This window comes from Apis mellifera, linkage group LG3 (genome assembly GCF_003254395.2).
Source record: "Apis mellifera strain DH4 linkage group LG3, Amel_HAv3.1, whole genome shotgun sequence".
Taxonomy (NCBI): domain Eukaryota; kingdom Metazoa; phylum Arthropoda; class Insecta; order Hymenoptera; family Apidae; genus Apis; species Apis mellifera.
The window spans coordinates 4,531,925-4,547,769 of NC_037640.1; the positions used below are offsets into that span (position 1 = coordinate 4,531,925).

A 15,845-nucleotide genomic window follows, 5' to 3' on the forward strand; every position below is an offset into this window, starting at 1 on the left:
TAATATTTATATATGATATATATATTATTATTTTATTATATTATAATATGTAAATGTTCACATAATAAATATTTTAATTTCTTTTTCATATATTTGATATTTCAATAATGCATAACTTCAATAATATTGTATATATATATATTGTCAATTTTTCTGATTAGTAAAATTGTAATATTTAAATAAACCGCGGAATATTCTATCGAGAAAACTTGGCAATAGTGCGTAGAATTCCGTAGTTGTCAATTCCTTTTATATAGAATTTGAACATCATTATCTGATTGGTCGAACCATCCACCCTCCCACTCCGATAACATGACGATGACGAGATTCTACGGCCAATCGGAGTGTGTATAAGGCGAGGGTGTTTGGTATGCTCTAGGACAGGGCAGCTTGTTCGCAGTAATTCAAGGTTTTGACTGTGTAACAATATTGTGTTATCGTTGTTTGTTACAAGAGAAATAATTCGTTTTTACAATAGCCACGAAATCTCGTTGGATTTAAGTTAGCTGCGCATAGAATGGCTGCAGTTTTTGATATTGAATTACACGATGCAGACACGGTAAATAGGGACGAGTCTGATGATGATGTTATCGAGATTGGCGAGGTAATTCTTCATCCGCACACGAGCACTCCAGTTTCCTTATCGTCATTTTCATTTCACGTTCCATAACGCTGTTCCTATACGTTTTTCTTTTCACGTAGGAAGAATACGATGCGAATCCAAATGTGAATGAAATAACCGAGTGAGTAAGCTTTCCTTTCCGCTTATATATCTATCATGCCTGAAAATTTTCATGGTAATGACAATTTTCATGCTCTGCTAGTTCGGAAGGTGTCGAGACAGTTCCAATATCAGAACAAAATGTTAATCGCGGAAGGGAAAGAGCTGGACCACAGGATTTCGAGCTATGCAAAGTTATTGGAAAGGGTGGTTATGGCAAGGTTTTTCAAGTGCGTAAAATAACGGGTAATGACAGTGGCACAATCTTTGCGATGAAGGTAGGAAAATATTAAATTTATTCACTCATATATAATTTATTAATATTTCATGATATGTATGAGATAATATTTTCAATAATATAATGATTTTGTTTCGTAAAAAATTTTAATTAATTATTTTGTTCAGTATTATATAAGTTCTTTGTCTCCTTTTGTCTTGTATATAATTGTTCAAATGATTATTTTTTTCCTCTTTTTTTTTATATATATATTTAAATGTGAATTTTTTGAATTAAAAATTTAAAAAATTCTTGTAAGTAATTAATTTTTTATTTCTGTATTTGTGAATTTTATAAAAAAACGTATAAATCTATTCATTTATATAAATCATTATGCATAAATCATTCATTATTTCAATATAGATAATTATTTTTCAAATTCTTTGGAAAAAAAATATATTTTATTGTATTTAAGTATAGAAAATAATATTTCATTTAATTAAAATTAATAAATTAAAATTATGATAATGTTATTATGTATCTGTCTTTTTTTAGTTTAAAAAGATTACATTTATTTGTTCAATGTCATGTGTCACGTGTTTTTAATTATATTTTTGATAAATTATGTTAAATGTATTTATCTAAAAAATAGGTCTTACGTAAGGCTTCAATTATAAGGAACCAAAAAGATACTGCACATACTAAGGCTGAAAGAAATATTTTAGAAGCTGTAAAGGTAAGTCAAATAAATGAATTTTAATTTTTATGATTATTTGTCATTTAATTTTCAATATCAATTTGTTTAATAATAATGTAAACTAAAAATAATACTTATCAAAAATATATATCAAATTTTACTTATTTTTATTTGTTATAATTATACAACTTAATTTTAATAATTTTAAATTAATAATTTTTAATCAATAATTTAATTAATAATTTTTTAAGTTAAATTTTGTTAAATAATATATATATTATATATGATATATTATAATATATAAAAATTAAAATATGTATATGATTATATCTGGCAGCATCCTTTCATCGTAGACCTTATGTATGCTTTTCAAACTGGTGGAAAATTATATTTAATTCTGGAATATATGTGCGGTGGTGAATTATTTAGACATTTAAACGATGAAGGCATTTTTCTTGAAGAAACTGCTTGGTAAGGAAAACAATATTATAATAATTATTTCAATTGTAATCTATTATATATATAAATGCTTTTCAAAACTATATGTAAATTTCATTTATAGCTTCTATCTATCGGAAATAATATTGGCCCTTCAACATCTTCATTTACAAGGAATTATTTATAGGTATTTTAATTTAACTATATATATAAATTTATAAACTATAGTTTATATAAATATATAAACTATATACATAAATATATTGATATTTTAAGTATATTATATGATATATATTATTATTTCAATGATTAATTATTTTTTTATTAATTACATTTTTAGAGATTTAAAACCAGAAAATATCTTGTTAGATGCAGAGGGACATATAAAATTAACTGATTTTGGTTTATGCAAAGAACATATACAAGATGGTACTGTTACACATACATTCTGTGGTACTATAGAATATATGTAAGGAAATTTTTACAATTATAGAAAAAAAATCTTGTAATCAATTTTCATATTTTGATATATTTTATTTTAATGAAAGGGCTCCAGAAATTCTAACAAGAAGTGGACATGGTAAAGCAGTAGATTGGTGGAGCCTTGGAACTTTAATGTATGATATGCTTACAGGTTCAGTAAGTATCATTAAATTCTGAAATGGATTAATATTGTAAATTATCTAACTTATATATCTTTAATTTCTAGCCACCATTTACATCTGACAATAGAAAGAAAACTATCGAAAAAATTTTACGTGGTAAATTAAATCTTCCACAATATTTAACACCTGATTCTCGAGATCTTATTCGAAAATTGTTGAAGGTTAATTTTTTAAATCATAATCATCAAAAGATATATATATTTTAAATTACATAATAATACAATAATTTTATATTTTTATAGAGACAAGTTGCACAAAGATTAGGATCCGGTCCATCTGATGCAGAACAAATAAAAAATCATTTATTTTTCAAGCATATCAATTGGAATGATGTTATTTCCCGTAAATTAGAACCACCATTTAGACCAACATTGGCAAGCGAAGACGATGTATCACAATTTGATAAAAAATTTACGACATCTGCACCAATAGATTCTCCTGCAGAATACACATTAAGTGAATCTGCTAATAGAGTATTTCAAGTGTGTTTTTATATATTTTTTTTGTCAATTTTCTGTAAAATTTTATTTTAATACTTTATATAATTTTTAATATTAAATATCTTACTTTTTTATTTTTATTTTTTTTTAGGGATTTACGTATGTAGCACCTAGTATACTTGAAGATATGTATTCGCAACCACGAGTAATAAATGCTAGAAGTCCACGTAGAGGCAATATGCGTGGTTTTTCTCCACGAACAACGCACTTTCATTTACATAATAATCATGTGCAAAATCATAGGTAAGTATATTTTTTTATATCAATTATATTTCACAATAACATTATATATTCTAATATATAATATTATAATCTATTATAATTTATAGTAATATTTAATTTATTTAATTTTCACATTTTCGATAATTGTAATCATAAAAATTTGTAGACACAATGGAGTTGGACATGGCAATGTAGAAGATACAGAAATGATCGAAATAGGCTAACTGCCACTTTTTCTTATAGTGAAAAAATGCTTAGCATTTCGGCCTAACTGCTAAATATCCATGACCAATCCTTGTGTCTCAGGGAGGGATTTTATAAGATATAGATGGAATAGCAAAAGGATAGGTCCAATATCCATTGCTTCATTGGATATTCAGCAGTTAAATTTAGCTAATTTTTTTTTTTTTAAATCAAGTTTAATTACGATAAAGGTACTAATTAAGATTATGCTTTAAGTGCAGCGACGCAGCAGTTATTTGGTAGCATATAATGAAAAAATATATATTTATGAGTAAAAAATCTCTTGCAACATAAATAATTAAGAGGGAAGAAGTTTTATTTACTTATTTTCGTTGGTAACTATGTACTGAATATTATAAAGATACATTATTCGCATACATTAGTCAAAATACTGCATATGTTTCATTAATCCATTAACATGTAATCACTTATTATGTTTTTTGTACATATGATCCACAGGTTGGTTGGATATTCGTATATATATATATATATATATATATATGTATATATGTATGTCTATAGAAAAAGAGAATACACACAAACGTCATTTAAATTAAGTGCGACAGACTGAAAAATTCCAGCACTTTTAGAAATTCATAAATTATATTGTTAATATACAAATTCAACCATCCTGTAATTTACTTGTATATTTAAAAGTTCGTACACGGCGCTTATAATAATATTGCAGTGTACACATGCTTAAGTATAATTAATTCAAAGGAAAGAAAAAAATCGGAGAAAGAAAGAATAGATAAAAGACAAATAGATTTAAATAACGAAGACTTACAGCTGCCACAACCGCTCCGCCGCTCAAAATTCCATATCCGGTTGTTCATTTAAAAAATATTTTCAGCAGTAATAACGTTTCCATGGCAATAATATAAACAATAACACATCTGCACGATAGTCTTAGACAAAATGTTTATGTAATATTGCAACGGAATTGCATTTGTACAATTGAAAGTTCCTAAAGAAATGCGAGTTCAAAAAACTTTGCAATTTATATTTCAAATTTTAAACATACAAATAACATTTGTAAAAGTATTTGTTTATTTACTATAAGAAATTTAATTTAATCACTTGAATGCCTTAGCAAAAAGGGAAACAAACTTTTTTTCAAGTTTGATATAATTAATAAAAAAATTTAACACAAAATCAAGTTACCATGGTAACAATGTTACTGCAAAATGTTAACTTTCCACTATTATCAGAACATGTTTCGTATCTTAATGTTCGTGTTTACACGTTATTTAGTGTGACATATATCGCAATTTATTTAAATATCTATTTGTTACATAAATATTTATATATTACTGAAAACTAATATATATTAATTTCGATGTATACATGATACACTAGAAAAGATAAAAAAAGTGTAAAAACTAAATGTTTAGAGTGACTTGTTGGCCGCTCATCGCGTAATTTCAAACTACCCAAGTGTTCACAGGCCATATTAGCTGGCATTACAATTTTATCTATATTTACTACAGCGAATATATACACATGGTCGAAATGTTAGAAAATTTTCCCAATGATTTCGATATTACATTTCGACTATGCATACACGGAGACAAACACATATAAATAAATAAATAAATATATATATATATACATATATATATGTGTGTATATATATATACACACACACATATATATATACACACACGATATATGATTATATTCGCGCAATTGTATTGTATTACAAAGAAAGCGTATATTTGAAAAAAATAATTTATAAGCCACTTTTTCAGTACGTATCGAATGATGTATTTTCGATGTAGAAGCGAGAATCTGTCTACAGAGTTATTGAAATAGTGATGATCGTGTTTAATATATATGGATTTTTTTGTAGTAGAAGTATCAAGATACAATTGATAAACGATTTGATATTTTGTTACGTCGTTTTGTCGGATTTATAAAATGAGGAATTAGCATTTAATTAATAATTGTAAAAAATCACATTTATGCAATTACGATTAATTATAATTATATAGTGATGTCAGTGTATTATCATATCTTTATATATAATATTATAATAATTTTTTATGTATTTTTCGATAAAAAAGTATATATAAAATCAAGATCGTTTTGAAATGTATTAGAATATTTATAAAAAAGAAACATTTCATTGTTCATATAAGATAACTTGTAGGTGGATTCTACAAAATGTGCTTTACAACAACCGATCTTGGTGCTCGATACTCATTTGATTCAATTCTAAGCGGCCTGAATACCGTAATTAATTTTTATATTACAAAAAAATATTGTTTATTATAGCATGTAGTATTCCATTTAAATTTTACGTATATTACGTTTTTTTATAGCGATTGGAAATGATTATGAGACCGAATTTAGTAAAAATTGAAGATTTATTTTTCATAATATTATTTTCAATATAATAATAATAATAATAAAATAATAATAATAATAATAAAATAATAATAATAATAGGAATAATAAAGAAATGTGTTATGGTTATTCTCGAGGCACAAGATATATATATATATATATATGTATATGTATATATATATATATATATATATATATATATATATATATATATTTATATATATATATTAATTAAGCGCTTAAAAAACAAGAAGAAAGAAGTATCATCAATGATGTGCAAATGAAACACTAGCCATTGGCCAAACCAAGTGATATGTGGTTTAATGCTTCCAATTAAAAAGAATATAGATTCTTCAATTGACTTATCGCAACCATGATTTGTAATCCTCTAAATCATATTTACGAATAAATATAATGTTTTGTGACATATTTTTGTTATATATGTACCAATTTTTGTTTTTAAAAAGAATGAAAAATAGTTAGTATTTTGAATTTGGCGCCATTTGAATATTTCAAGAATAGCACTATCATTAATTTTATTATTATTTTATTATAATGATATTGCTACTACTAATTACTACTGCTAATACTTAAATGAAATGCAATTGTAGTATCTATTGTAAAACTGAAAATATTGGCAAATAACAGATTGCGTTTAAAGGATGTTTAAACTATGCACAACGTGTGTCATATTAATGTCTGATTGTATATACATGTATACAAGAATGGAGAACTAGCGTCATTCGCGTGGGTGCGACCGTGCGTAGTTAATATTTCATGGACGTTCAAATGAGTTGCAGATGATCCAGCTCAATCATCATAATATGTGTACGCGTAAAAGGCATCGCTTCAAGGCATGTATTCTTCCGTTTTCGGCAAACCATGACGATCCCAAGGTGTGAATACGCGTCACATGCACGTTAAAGATCGATGGTGCACATACGTCGCAATTTTGTGTCGAGCATTCGCATCGATGTTGGTCTCGAGAATCGATTGTTTTAAGTAAAGTTGTGTCAGTCATCTTGAAATGTTTAAAGTGTTGATTACGAAAATTTATTATGATCTTATTCGAGTGTGGATCTAGTATATATATGAAGATAAAGTTTTAATTTCAATTTCGTTAAATAAATTCGCATCGTAAAAAAAAAAAATATCATTTGAATTTAGTATATGAAGTGTGAAATAAAGATTTTGATTTGACGTACATATGAAGCATTGATTTCTATTGGAATAAAAGTTTATTATTTGAATTAAAGGTTTGTGCTTTCTCTATACTTATGTATGAATCAATTATATATTAATTATGTATGAATTAGATTACAGTTCTAAAAAAAAGAAGAATTGAATGAAAATTTATTGAAAAAAAATTTATTACGCAGAAATATGATTTAGCAGTATTTTTTTCTTCTTTTTTTTTTTCCTAAAGAATGTGGCACTTTTAAATGTTAAAATTTTTAATATTATTTAAAATTTGATATTATTTTTTCATTTTTATTTATGTATTATCGTTTTCTAGTTTTCTTGTAAGTATTGTAAATATTTAAAATTTAGAAAATAGTAAACTTTAATTGCATCATAAATAAATTTAAAAATCATATTTAGGTTCATCATATAATTGCTGAGAAACAACGATGATTCATCATGATAATTTGAATACAAGTTCGCGGTCATCTCGAATCGGTTGATCGAGTGCCAGCATCGAGACGTCAGTGCCGCAGCTCACTTCCGGTCCTCTGCGCCGGTAAAACGAAATTCTAACCGAACGAACGATTATCTCAAAATTTTTCAACGAATTCTTTAATATCTTGAAGGTGTTTTTCAAATTTGAAGTAATTTTAACAATTTTTCGTTACTTTACGATGTATACAGGTTAGTAAAAATTTATAATTAATTGAATTCAATTTATTAATTTTTATTAATTATACTATCAATGAAAAATATCTAGTGTCTATATTGAAAATAGATTTAGTTGAATACAAAATGAGAATTAGAAATTTAATAACTAAAAATATATATACAGATATTTTTTTCTATAGTTTTTATATATTGATTTTTTTATTTCAACAATAGATATAAAATATTTCTGTAATTATATATAACCGAAAATCAATTGAAATAATTTTATAATTATAAATATAATATTAATATTTGAAGAAAAAAAATAATATATTATAAGGAATTATAATATGATTTGAAAATATATATGTATAGTTCTATATATTTGAACAGCTTTTATACTATTTTAATAATAGTTTTTATACTATTTTAATAAGGTTTATTATTAAAATAATAATTAAAAAATTATTATTTTATTTTTAAAGTTTTTTAATCAAATATAAAACATTATGAATTTTCAAAGTTTTTTTTTTTTTTTAAATAAAAAAATTTATCTATAGGAAATTTATTTTATATTTTTGACATTTTTTTTTATAAAAAACCACTCATTTTCTGGATATAACAATGGCAGAAATATTTTATATAATAAGAATAAGTTATAAAAATTATTATTATATTATATATATATTTTTAAAATTTATTAAATTTATTTGTTGAAACGTATAGTGTAATTGGTCGCAGAATCAGATTTCTTCAACCATTGTAATCGAATAATTAGCCTTCAAAATGGTACGCGTTGCACGTTTGTCTCATGCAAAAGAAGAAGCAACAAAGGTAAGTTAAATAATGAAAACGGGAATAAAATAAAGATTAGATAATGTAAAACGAAGGACGGTATAATATAAAAATGTTCTTTATCTAAAAATGGTGAATATATTTACAAGATATTGCATTAGTCATAGATATTTAAGACACAAACGGAGATGGAACTGAGGCCAAAATATTTCGCGTGTTTTTGATTTCACTTTTGATAGATATTAGATAGATTTCATTAATTTTGAATTGAAAAATCTTTATTATATTATTATATTATATTATATTATAATTTTTTAAAAAAATAAGAGATTAAAGTATAAAGTATTGTTATTATAAAATCATTATAATAAAAAAATTAAAATCTTGTATTTCCATTCATCATTCTTCATTTTTATTTATTTTTTTTTTTTTTCATACTATCTTATTATATTATTGTGGATTTGTATATCGATAAAAAAATAAATTATAGCATATATAAATATTATATCTATATCTATAATTAATATTTTCGCTAATTACAGGCATTGCGCTTCTATATCATTAATTTATTTAATACTATATATTATAAAACATAACAAGCGATAAATAATCTTTTTTAATCAACTATCGCGCATGAGAAGATACCACACATTTTATATCCATTTTAGTAAAAAAAAATTCTAGTTGGCACCAATAGAGGGTAAGCTAATTCTAAGCTAAAATATTAACCGAGTTTAGATTCGCAAACTCCATGGATACGAACTACAAGAATTCCTAAATAATTTCTAAAATATTGACTATTTTTAATTATCACGTCTCGAAGATCATCTCATTATAATAGATTAATTTATTTAGATAAAGAAAAAATAATTTTCTAGATAAAGAAAAACGTAAATATTAAATACAATAAGTTTTTTTTTTTTTATTAATCTTCACTCCCTACTTCTTCAGTGCGATTTTTACTACGTGTACTTCGAAGAGGTGACTGAACACGCGCTTAGAACCGGGTACCATCAAAGAGAAGCGTGGACGTTCGCGTTCGACAATTTTCGGATCCACCCTAAAAACGTTGTTTCGTCGACACACAATCAAGGATGATTCTCGTCGGATATTTCAGTCCACTGTTAGCGCGGTGCAGCGCGCATTAATACGTATGTAAGCTCGTATCGTGTGGCTGTATATTCGTTGGTTCGTTTCGTTCGCTCGCTCGTGGCCGTGCTGTCTATTATTAGTCGACAGTCATCAGAGTCGGCTGTATAACGCGCGGCCGAGCGACAACGCGGAAAAAGCTGGAAGAAAATTCGACGAGAAAACGCGAGAAACCCGCGAGATTTTTGTGTGGCACGTGCTGATTGATAGACAGTTTGTCATTACTGCTCGTATTGCCAGCCACCTTGCCGTTCCCGCTGTCACTGCCACCCTATCGCGACCAGGATTTCCATCCGACACTCTCTCGACGCCCTTGGAAATGATGATTTTCACACGCTTTCCACTGTGAGTCTCCCCTGTTTGTTTCGGTACTGCGTCTTTCGCCTATCGAAACGCTATGTAATCTCTTTGTCGCGAGCACATTTTTTGAGTATATTTTTTGAAAAATAGGGACTATTGTTAAATGAGGTAATCGAATTTAGTACTCGAAAAAATATATATATTTTTTCCATTCTTCCCATATTTATTGTTATATTCCATAATTATCTATACAGAAATTATATACATATAATAAAGTGTATAGATAATATAATTAATATGTATGATATATAGAACAAGATTTAGAAAATATTTATTATTTTTTATGTCTAATTTATATATTAATTTAGTGATTTAGAATATATTTAAGAATATTGATGAATTTTGTATTTATTTATATGAATTTTTTAAGTTGAATTTGTAAAAGATTTTTAAAATGAATTGTTTTTATTTTTTGAGAGAATCAATTATCATCATAGTTTAATTGTTTTTAATTTAATTTTTATGAAGACTATAGATCGATACAGTAATATATATCTGAACATATGGTCAACAAGTTAGGAAAATTTTAATGTAAAGTACGGTTGTCCTTCTATTATTAGTGAAATTAATTTAGAACAGTATATATAGATGTGTGTAAACAATCATTGATGCATTTTTGAACAGTGATTGCTTGAAATTAATTTGTTGTTTAATTTTGCAGATGAGGGATGCGGTTCCACACAAAGGAAATAATAATAATAACAATAGTAGCAGTAATAACAATAATAACAACAATAATAACGTAACCACGTTAAAAAGCAAGCCTTCTTTGGAAATTTATCGACCTCCAGGTTCATATTTTATATTAATTTTTTATTATAAGATTTTTAAATTTTATATCCTTTTTTAAATAATTTTCAAATAAATTTAATGAACATTTAAGAGCTGTAATATATTATTTTTTAGGAGGAAGAACGGAAGGAACTACAGCGAGTATCACTAATCCACGGCTAAACGTACACGCTAAGGAGTTCACTATGAAGCAGAACGATTCGCATCCTTCTAAGTGAGTATAAACTACTTACGAAATAGTTGGAGGTCTGGTCGATATATTAAGAATACTTGGAAAGATGTTTAGAAAGTATGATGTCTTATAAAATATAAAGTTCTTATAAAAATGAAAGTTAATTATTTAAAAATTATAGATTGAAATCTTGAAAGTAAATTTTATTTTAATATAAAAAACAATAAATTATTTACAGTATTTTATATATAAAAAAAGAAATATGTCTTTTTTCATGTTTTAAGAAAAAAATTATTTCTTATTTCTATATTTCTATTTCAATTTGAGTATAACATATTTGAAATGAAGTATCTTTTCTTTAAGTTCTTATAACTTTCTTTAATTCTTATACTTTTAAAGATCAAAAATATAAATAAATTAATATATGCAATATGATTAAAATTAACATATACTTAATAAAAAAAAAATATAATTTCAGTAGGATGTTTTATTTTCCACTAAGAATGATTGATATTTAATGATTTTGATTCAGGTCTAGGACAAATGCTTCAGAGCGATCTCCATATTATTTGCAACACAGTAAATCAAGTGGAAACGTACATCGATATCTTTATGCTCAACAGCAACAACAAATACAACACACCCTTCAGCAACATCATCAGACATCACGTCATTCTCAGAGTAGTCATCATTCAACGGGCTCTGCTTTACGACAGTCACATCCACTCGATACCTCGGCATCAAGTGGAAATATATTACATGTAATCATAAATTTTTTTTACAAAATAATATTATTTGATAGAACTTGGAAAATAAGTTTAATTTAAAAAAAAAAGAAAATACTATAATAGTAAGAAAAATAAAAAAATAATTTTCATATAGATTTAATTTATTGTTACATTTATATTATTTAATGACATAAAATATTTGATTGCCTTTAAGATTGCAAAAAACCTTGAAATATAAACGTGGGTAGGATGAATGTGAAAGTATCGCGTGCTAAACACATATTATGAAACAGGGTTCAGGTAGAGTCCACTTCAATGTAGATCAAAATGATGTCAAAGTGAACACAGCTAAACCTGGCAGACTTATAAAATCATTATCCTTTGTCTCTACTTATGGATTGAAACGATCGAAAAGTTTGAATGCAGCTGATGTGTTGGCTGCAAAGGCGATAAACATTTCAGACGCATCTGAACTCGGGAAATTCCCAACAGTGATTCAGGATACACTTCTAAAAGCTATCGAAGGTAATTATAAAAAATTAAATATATAATTTTAAATTTAATATTTATTCTTATTCTTATTATAATATATAAAATTTATATTAATTGAAATTTAAATTTTTAATTCTTTTTTTTTTTTAAATTTAGATCCGAATTTATTGAATGCTCGAGCTTTAATGGAACTTGTACGACATATTTTGGAGAGAGTTGTCGAGAACCGGAAGTATGCTGAACCTGCAGCGAAAATTTGTATCACTATTATTGAGGTTGTTATATTTACACTGTTATAAAATATTACATCAAAATATTAATTAAGACGAATTTCAAATTCACGATTACCATAGAATTTTTTTTTTTAATGTAGAAAGAAAGTAAAGAAACTTTCTTGGAATCCTTGTTAAATACATGTCAACAATGGTATCAAGATCGAGTTAAAATACTTTATGATGGATCCAGTTATCATCGTTATTCCGCTTTCATGACTTTCTTGAATGAGATGTATTGTCAGGTAGAATAAATTTTTTTTATCTTATAAATTAACTATTAATAAAATTTTGATTCACAAAAATTCATAGTATAATTTAAATAATTTTTATTCATCATTTTTAAATTATCTTATTTAAAATTATTTGAAATTATTCACAATATTAATTATTTCACAATATTAGTTGCATCAAATCAATAAATTTTTTGCTATTTGTGAATCAAAATGTTTGAAAATTTGATTATATATCTCTCCTTATTCATGGATGATTTTATAGTTAAAACGAAGGCAGCTTCAATTAAAGACACAACAGGAGGGTGTTCCTCCCGGACGTGTTCTTCTCACATTGCTTTGGAAATGTTGTCAAGATTGTTTGCAACCTCCAGTTGTAAATTCTTTAGCCGAAGTAAGTTTAATACATAAGTATCAATGCATAATTAAAATAATACAAAATATTCTCATTATTTGACATCTATATATGATAAAAAAATAATTTTTCATGTTTTTTTCATGTGTTAAAGACTGACTGCTTGTTCTTCATCTTAACATGTATCGGCAAAGACTTGGATGCTGAATTACCAGTCCAATTGCAGCAATTACTCGGAAGTTTAAGAGATGCTTTTCTCGCGGAAGATACGATATTACCGTCAGTCAGAAAAACTCTTTTACAACTGATCGAACTTCATGCTGCACATTGGCAACTTCCAGCACCAGCAGTTGTTTATTATTATCCTGGATCAACTTCGAAATGATGTTTCTATCTTTTCAATTTCTCCGTCCGTTCATTGATTTTCTGTAATGATACGTTGACAATTTTTTAATCATTTTAAATTAATCAAGAACTATATTTTAATACTCCACGCAATTATAAAGTGGAGTATTAAAAGTGTAACAAACGGCTTTAAAAAGCAATAGGCTAAGCCGTTTGTGACGCGTTCTTGTGAAATTTTTTTTTTTTTAATTAATATCTCATAATGTAGTCGTAATGTAGTATTGACGATTGATGATGCGTCAATCGACAAAATACGAATAACCGTGATCTCGTTATTACTACAAAAAAATGACTGTGCCTTGTGCAATTCTGCAAGAAGTGATTTACGATGAACTTCGTTGCGAGAAATGTCAATTTACGTTTGATTTTTTACACGATTGATTATTTCATTCGTATAAATACTTGGACGTTTATAATCCCTTGACATGATGATAGAACTCGTTCGTATTTTCTATGATTTCATATTAAAAATATTTCATTAGAAAGTCAATGGATTAAGAAATCAGAAACTAATTAAAATTGGTACATTATTTGTCCGAATTATCGTGCTAATTATCGCGAAGTTTGAATTTTAAAGGACAAATAGATTCATGAATAAAAATCTTGAGAATTAAATATGTATATATGTAATGAACGAATGATTTAACAGAAGAATAGATATTTGCAAAAAAAAAAAAAAATGTCATCATCAGAGAATCAAAAAGAAAACATGGATAATCAGGGATTACGATAGAGATATTTTACTTCGAATTTTCCCCGGCTTTTTCCGTAAATACGATACTATAGTACACGAAGCATCTTAAAAAAGATATAAGATAAAAAATAAAAACGAATCGAATGAGTGATTACCTTCGAACTCGTCGAACGATTATATTATAAAAACGACCCTTATGTGGAACGATTTGAATGTTTGCAATAATCTATATGGTTTTTTTTTTCTTAAAAGTGTGGAATAAATGATGGGTAAAAAGCTGATGTTAAACAATCTTCCGGTGTGTTCTGGATGCATTAAAATCTGTAGTCGAACATTTTTTTTTTTTTACATGTATGCAAACTATTCGAAAAAAATAGTGAATGTGAATGTGATTTACAGATTAAAATACAGGTACAAAAATTTTTTCGTTCTAAAGCGTTTGCTTCTTATCAATTATTTTTTATCCTTTGTACATTAATATTGATTTTAATTTCAGATATAATTTCCTAGACAAATAATATATCAAAGACATGCATTTTTTTTGTGATTGCCTATAAATTAAAGATTGTTGGTAAATTGACTATATATTTATCAAAGAAATGAAGAGCTTTTTGGAAGAGAAGTTAAGCAGAAAAGAAAACTTAACGTGACATATATTCTCAATAAGGAATTTGTCTGATCTGCTTTTCGAAATGCAATCTCCTTTGCTGATTTGTGCCAAGGGCGATAAAAATCGCCTGGTAGCTGGAATGGAGATTTCTTTGCGAGTTGATTCATTATTTATATATATATTTTTTTAAATATTTATATATATTATTTTTATTAAAATTTTTGAAGAGTTTATATTTAAAATCTATGTACATTATTCAAAAATGAATATTATAAAAGTTATAAAATCTTATGACAAGTATGTAATGTTGACGCATATAATTTTATTTCATTTTTCTGTTTTTTTTTTAGTTAATTATATATGTGCTATAAAACGAGAAAAAAACATATTTTTGCAATTGTTCTTATAAGTATAGAAAGAACACATAATCAAGATAATATAATTATTCTTTCATTGGTAAAATGAAACAATTGTTTGGTGTAAAGAATAGGAAACAAATATATAATTTAATTTAATGTGTGAGTTTGCAAAAGCATTATTAAAAGCATTATTAACGAAATAGAATTTCATTTTAAGGTTTCCTTTAGGAATTTAAAATTTACAGGAAAATTCATAGAGATATAATATTTTATGTGCAAAAATCTTTGATCACGTATTTTTAAAATTTATTTCTAACAATCAATAAAATAAATAATAATAAATACATGCTTGATAAATCATCTTTTTTTTAGGATACATCTGCATTCACAATACTATTGAAACATGTTTTTGAAGAAAAGATTAATAAAAAATAAATTTTTATTGTTTTAAAAATATTTCATAGTTCCAGATATTTCAAGCTATTTGATATAATTAATATTTATTTTATATTATTTCTTCAATTTATAGAATTATCTTAAA

General features: G+C 25.8%; 2 protein-coding genes across 4 annotated transcripts; both read left to right on the forward strand.

The window, feature by feature from the left end:
- Positions 1 to 249: 249 nt before the first annotated feature.
- Positions 250 to 5,977, forward strand: LOC412419 (ribosomal protein S6 kinase beta-1). Its single transcript, XM_016911368.2, has 12 exons — positions 250 to 604; positions 703 to 743; positions 825 to 999; positions 1,591 to 1,674; positions 1,973 to 2,106; positions 2,198 to 2,260; positions 2,414 to 2,542; positions 2,622 to 2,712; positions 2,783 to 2,899; positions 2,981 to 3,220; positions 3,330 to 3,481; positions 3,627 to 5,977. The coding sequence occupies exons 1-12, from the start codon at positions 518 to 520 to the stop codon at positions 3,682 to 3,684; spliced, it is 1,371 nt and encodes a 456-aa protein (XP_016766857.1). The 5' UTR covers positions 250 to 517; the 3' UTR covers positions 3,685 to 5,977.
- Positions 5,978 to 6,562: 585 nt separating this feature from the next.
- LOC410091 (ras guanine nucleotide exchange factor P) lies at positions 6,563 to 14,770 on the forward strand. Of its 3 annotated transcripts, XM_026439466.1 has the most exons (11): positions 6,563 to 7,308; positions 7,655 to 7,921; positions 8,615 to 8,722; positions 10,854 to 10,983; positions 11,099 to 11,198; positions 11,689 to 11,917; positions 12,178 to 12,409; positions 12,533 to 12,651; positions 12,750 to 12,893; positions 13,147 to 13,275; positions 13,391 to 14,770. In XM_026439466.1, exons 3-11 carry the CDS (start codon positions 8,675 to 8,677, stop codon positions 13,619 to 13,621), a joined length of 1,362 nt encoding a protein of 453 aa, XP_026295251.1. In that variant the 5' UTR covers positions 6,563 to 7,308; positions 7,655 to 7,921; positions 8,615 to 8,674; the 3' UTR covers positions 13,622 to 14,770. The 3 variants fall into 3 exon arrangements, with proteins under 3 accessions (XP_026295251.1, XP_026295252.1, XP_026295253.1); XM_026439467.1 differs by lacking the exon at positions 7,655 to 7,921 and having other exon boundaries at positions 6,563 to 6,906; positions 13,391 to 14,464; XM_026439468.1 differs by lacking the exons at positions 6,563 to 7,308; positions 7,655 to 7,921; positions 8,615 to 8,722 and adding an exon at positions 9,635 to 10,177 and having other exon boundaries at positions 13,391 to 14,464.
- Positions 14,771 to 15,845: the final 1,075 nt, after the last annotated feature.

Bases quoted from the DNA above. Each gene is read 5' to 3' on its own strand.
- LOC412419 (XM_016911368.2), top strand. From the start codon at position 518: ATGGCTGCAGTTTTTGATATTGAATTACACGATGCAGACACGGTAAAT. The intron at 605-702 runs GTAATTCTTCAT...CTTTTCACGTAG, and splicing joins ATGTTATCGAGATTGGCGAG to GAAGAATACGATGCGAATCC. The intron at 3,482-3,626 runs GTAAGTATATTT...AAAAATTTGTAG, and splicing joins AATCATGTGCAAAATCATAG to ACACAATGGAGTTGGACATG.
- LOC410091 (XM_026439466.1), top strand. From the start codon at position 8,675: ATGGTACGCGTTGCACGTTTGTCTCATGCAAAAGAAGAAGCAACAAAG. The intron at 8,723-10,853 runs GTAAGTTAAATA...TTAATTTTGCAG, and splicing joins CAAAAGAAGAAGCAACAAAG to ATGAGGGATGCGGTTCCACA. The intron at 12,410-12,532 runs GTAATTATAAAA...TTTTAAATTTAG, and splicing joins ACTTCTAAAAGCTATCGAAG to ATCCGAATTTATTGAATGCT.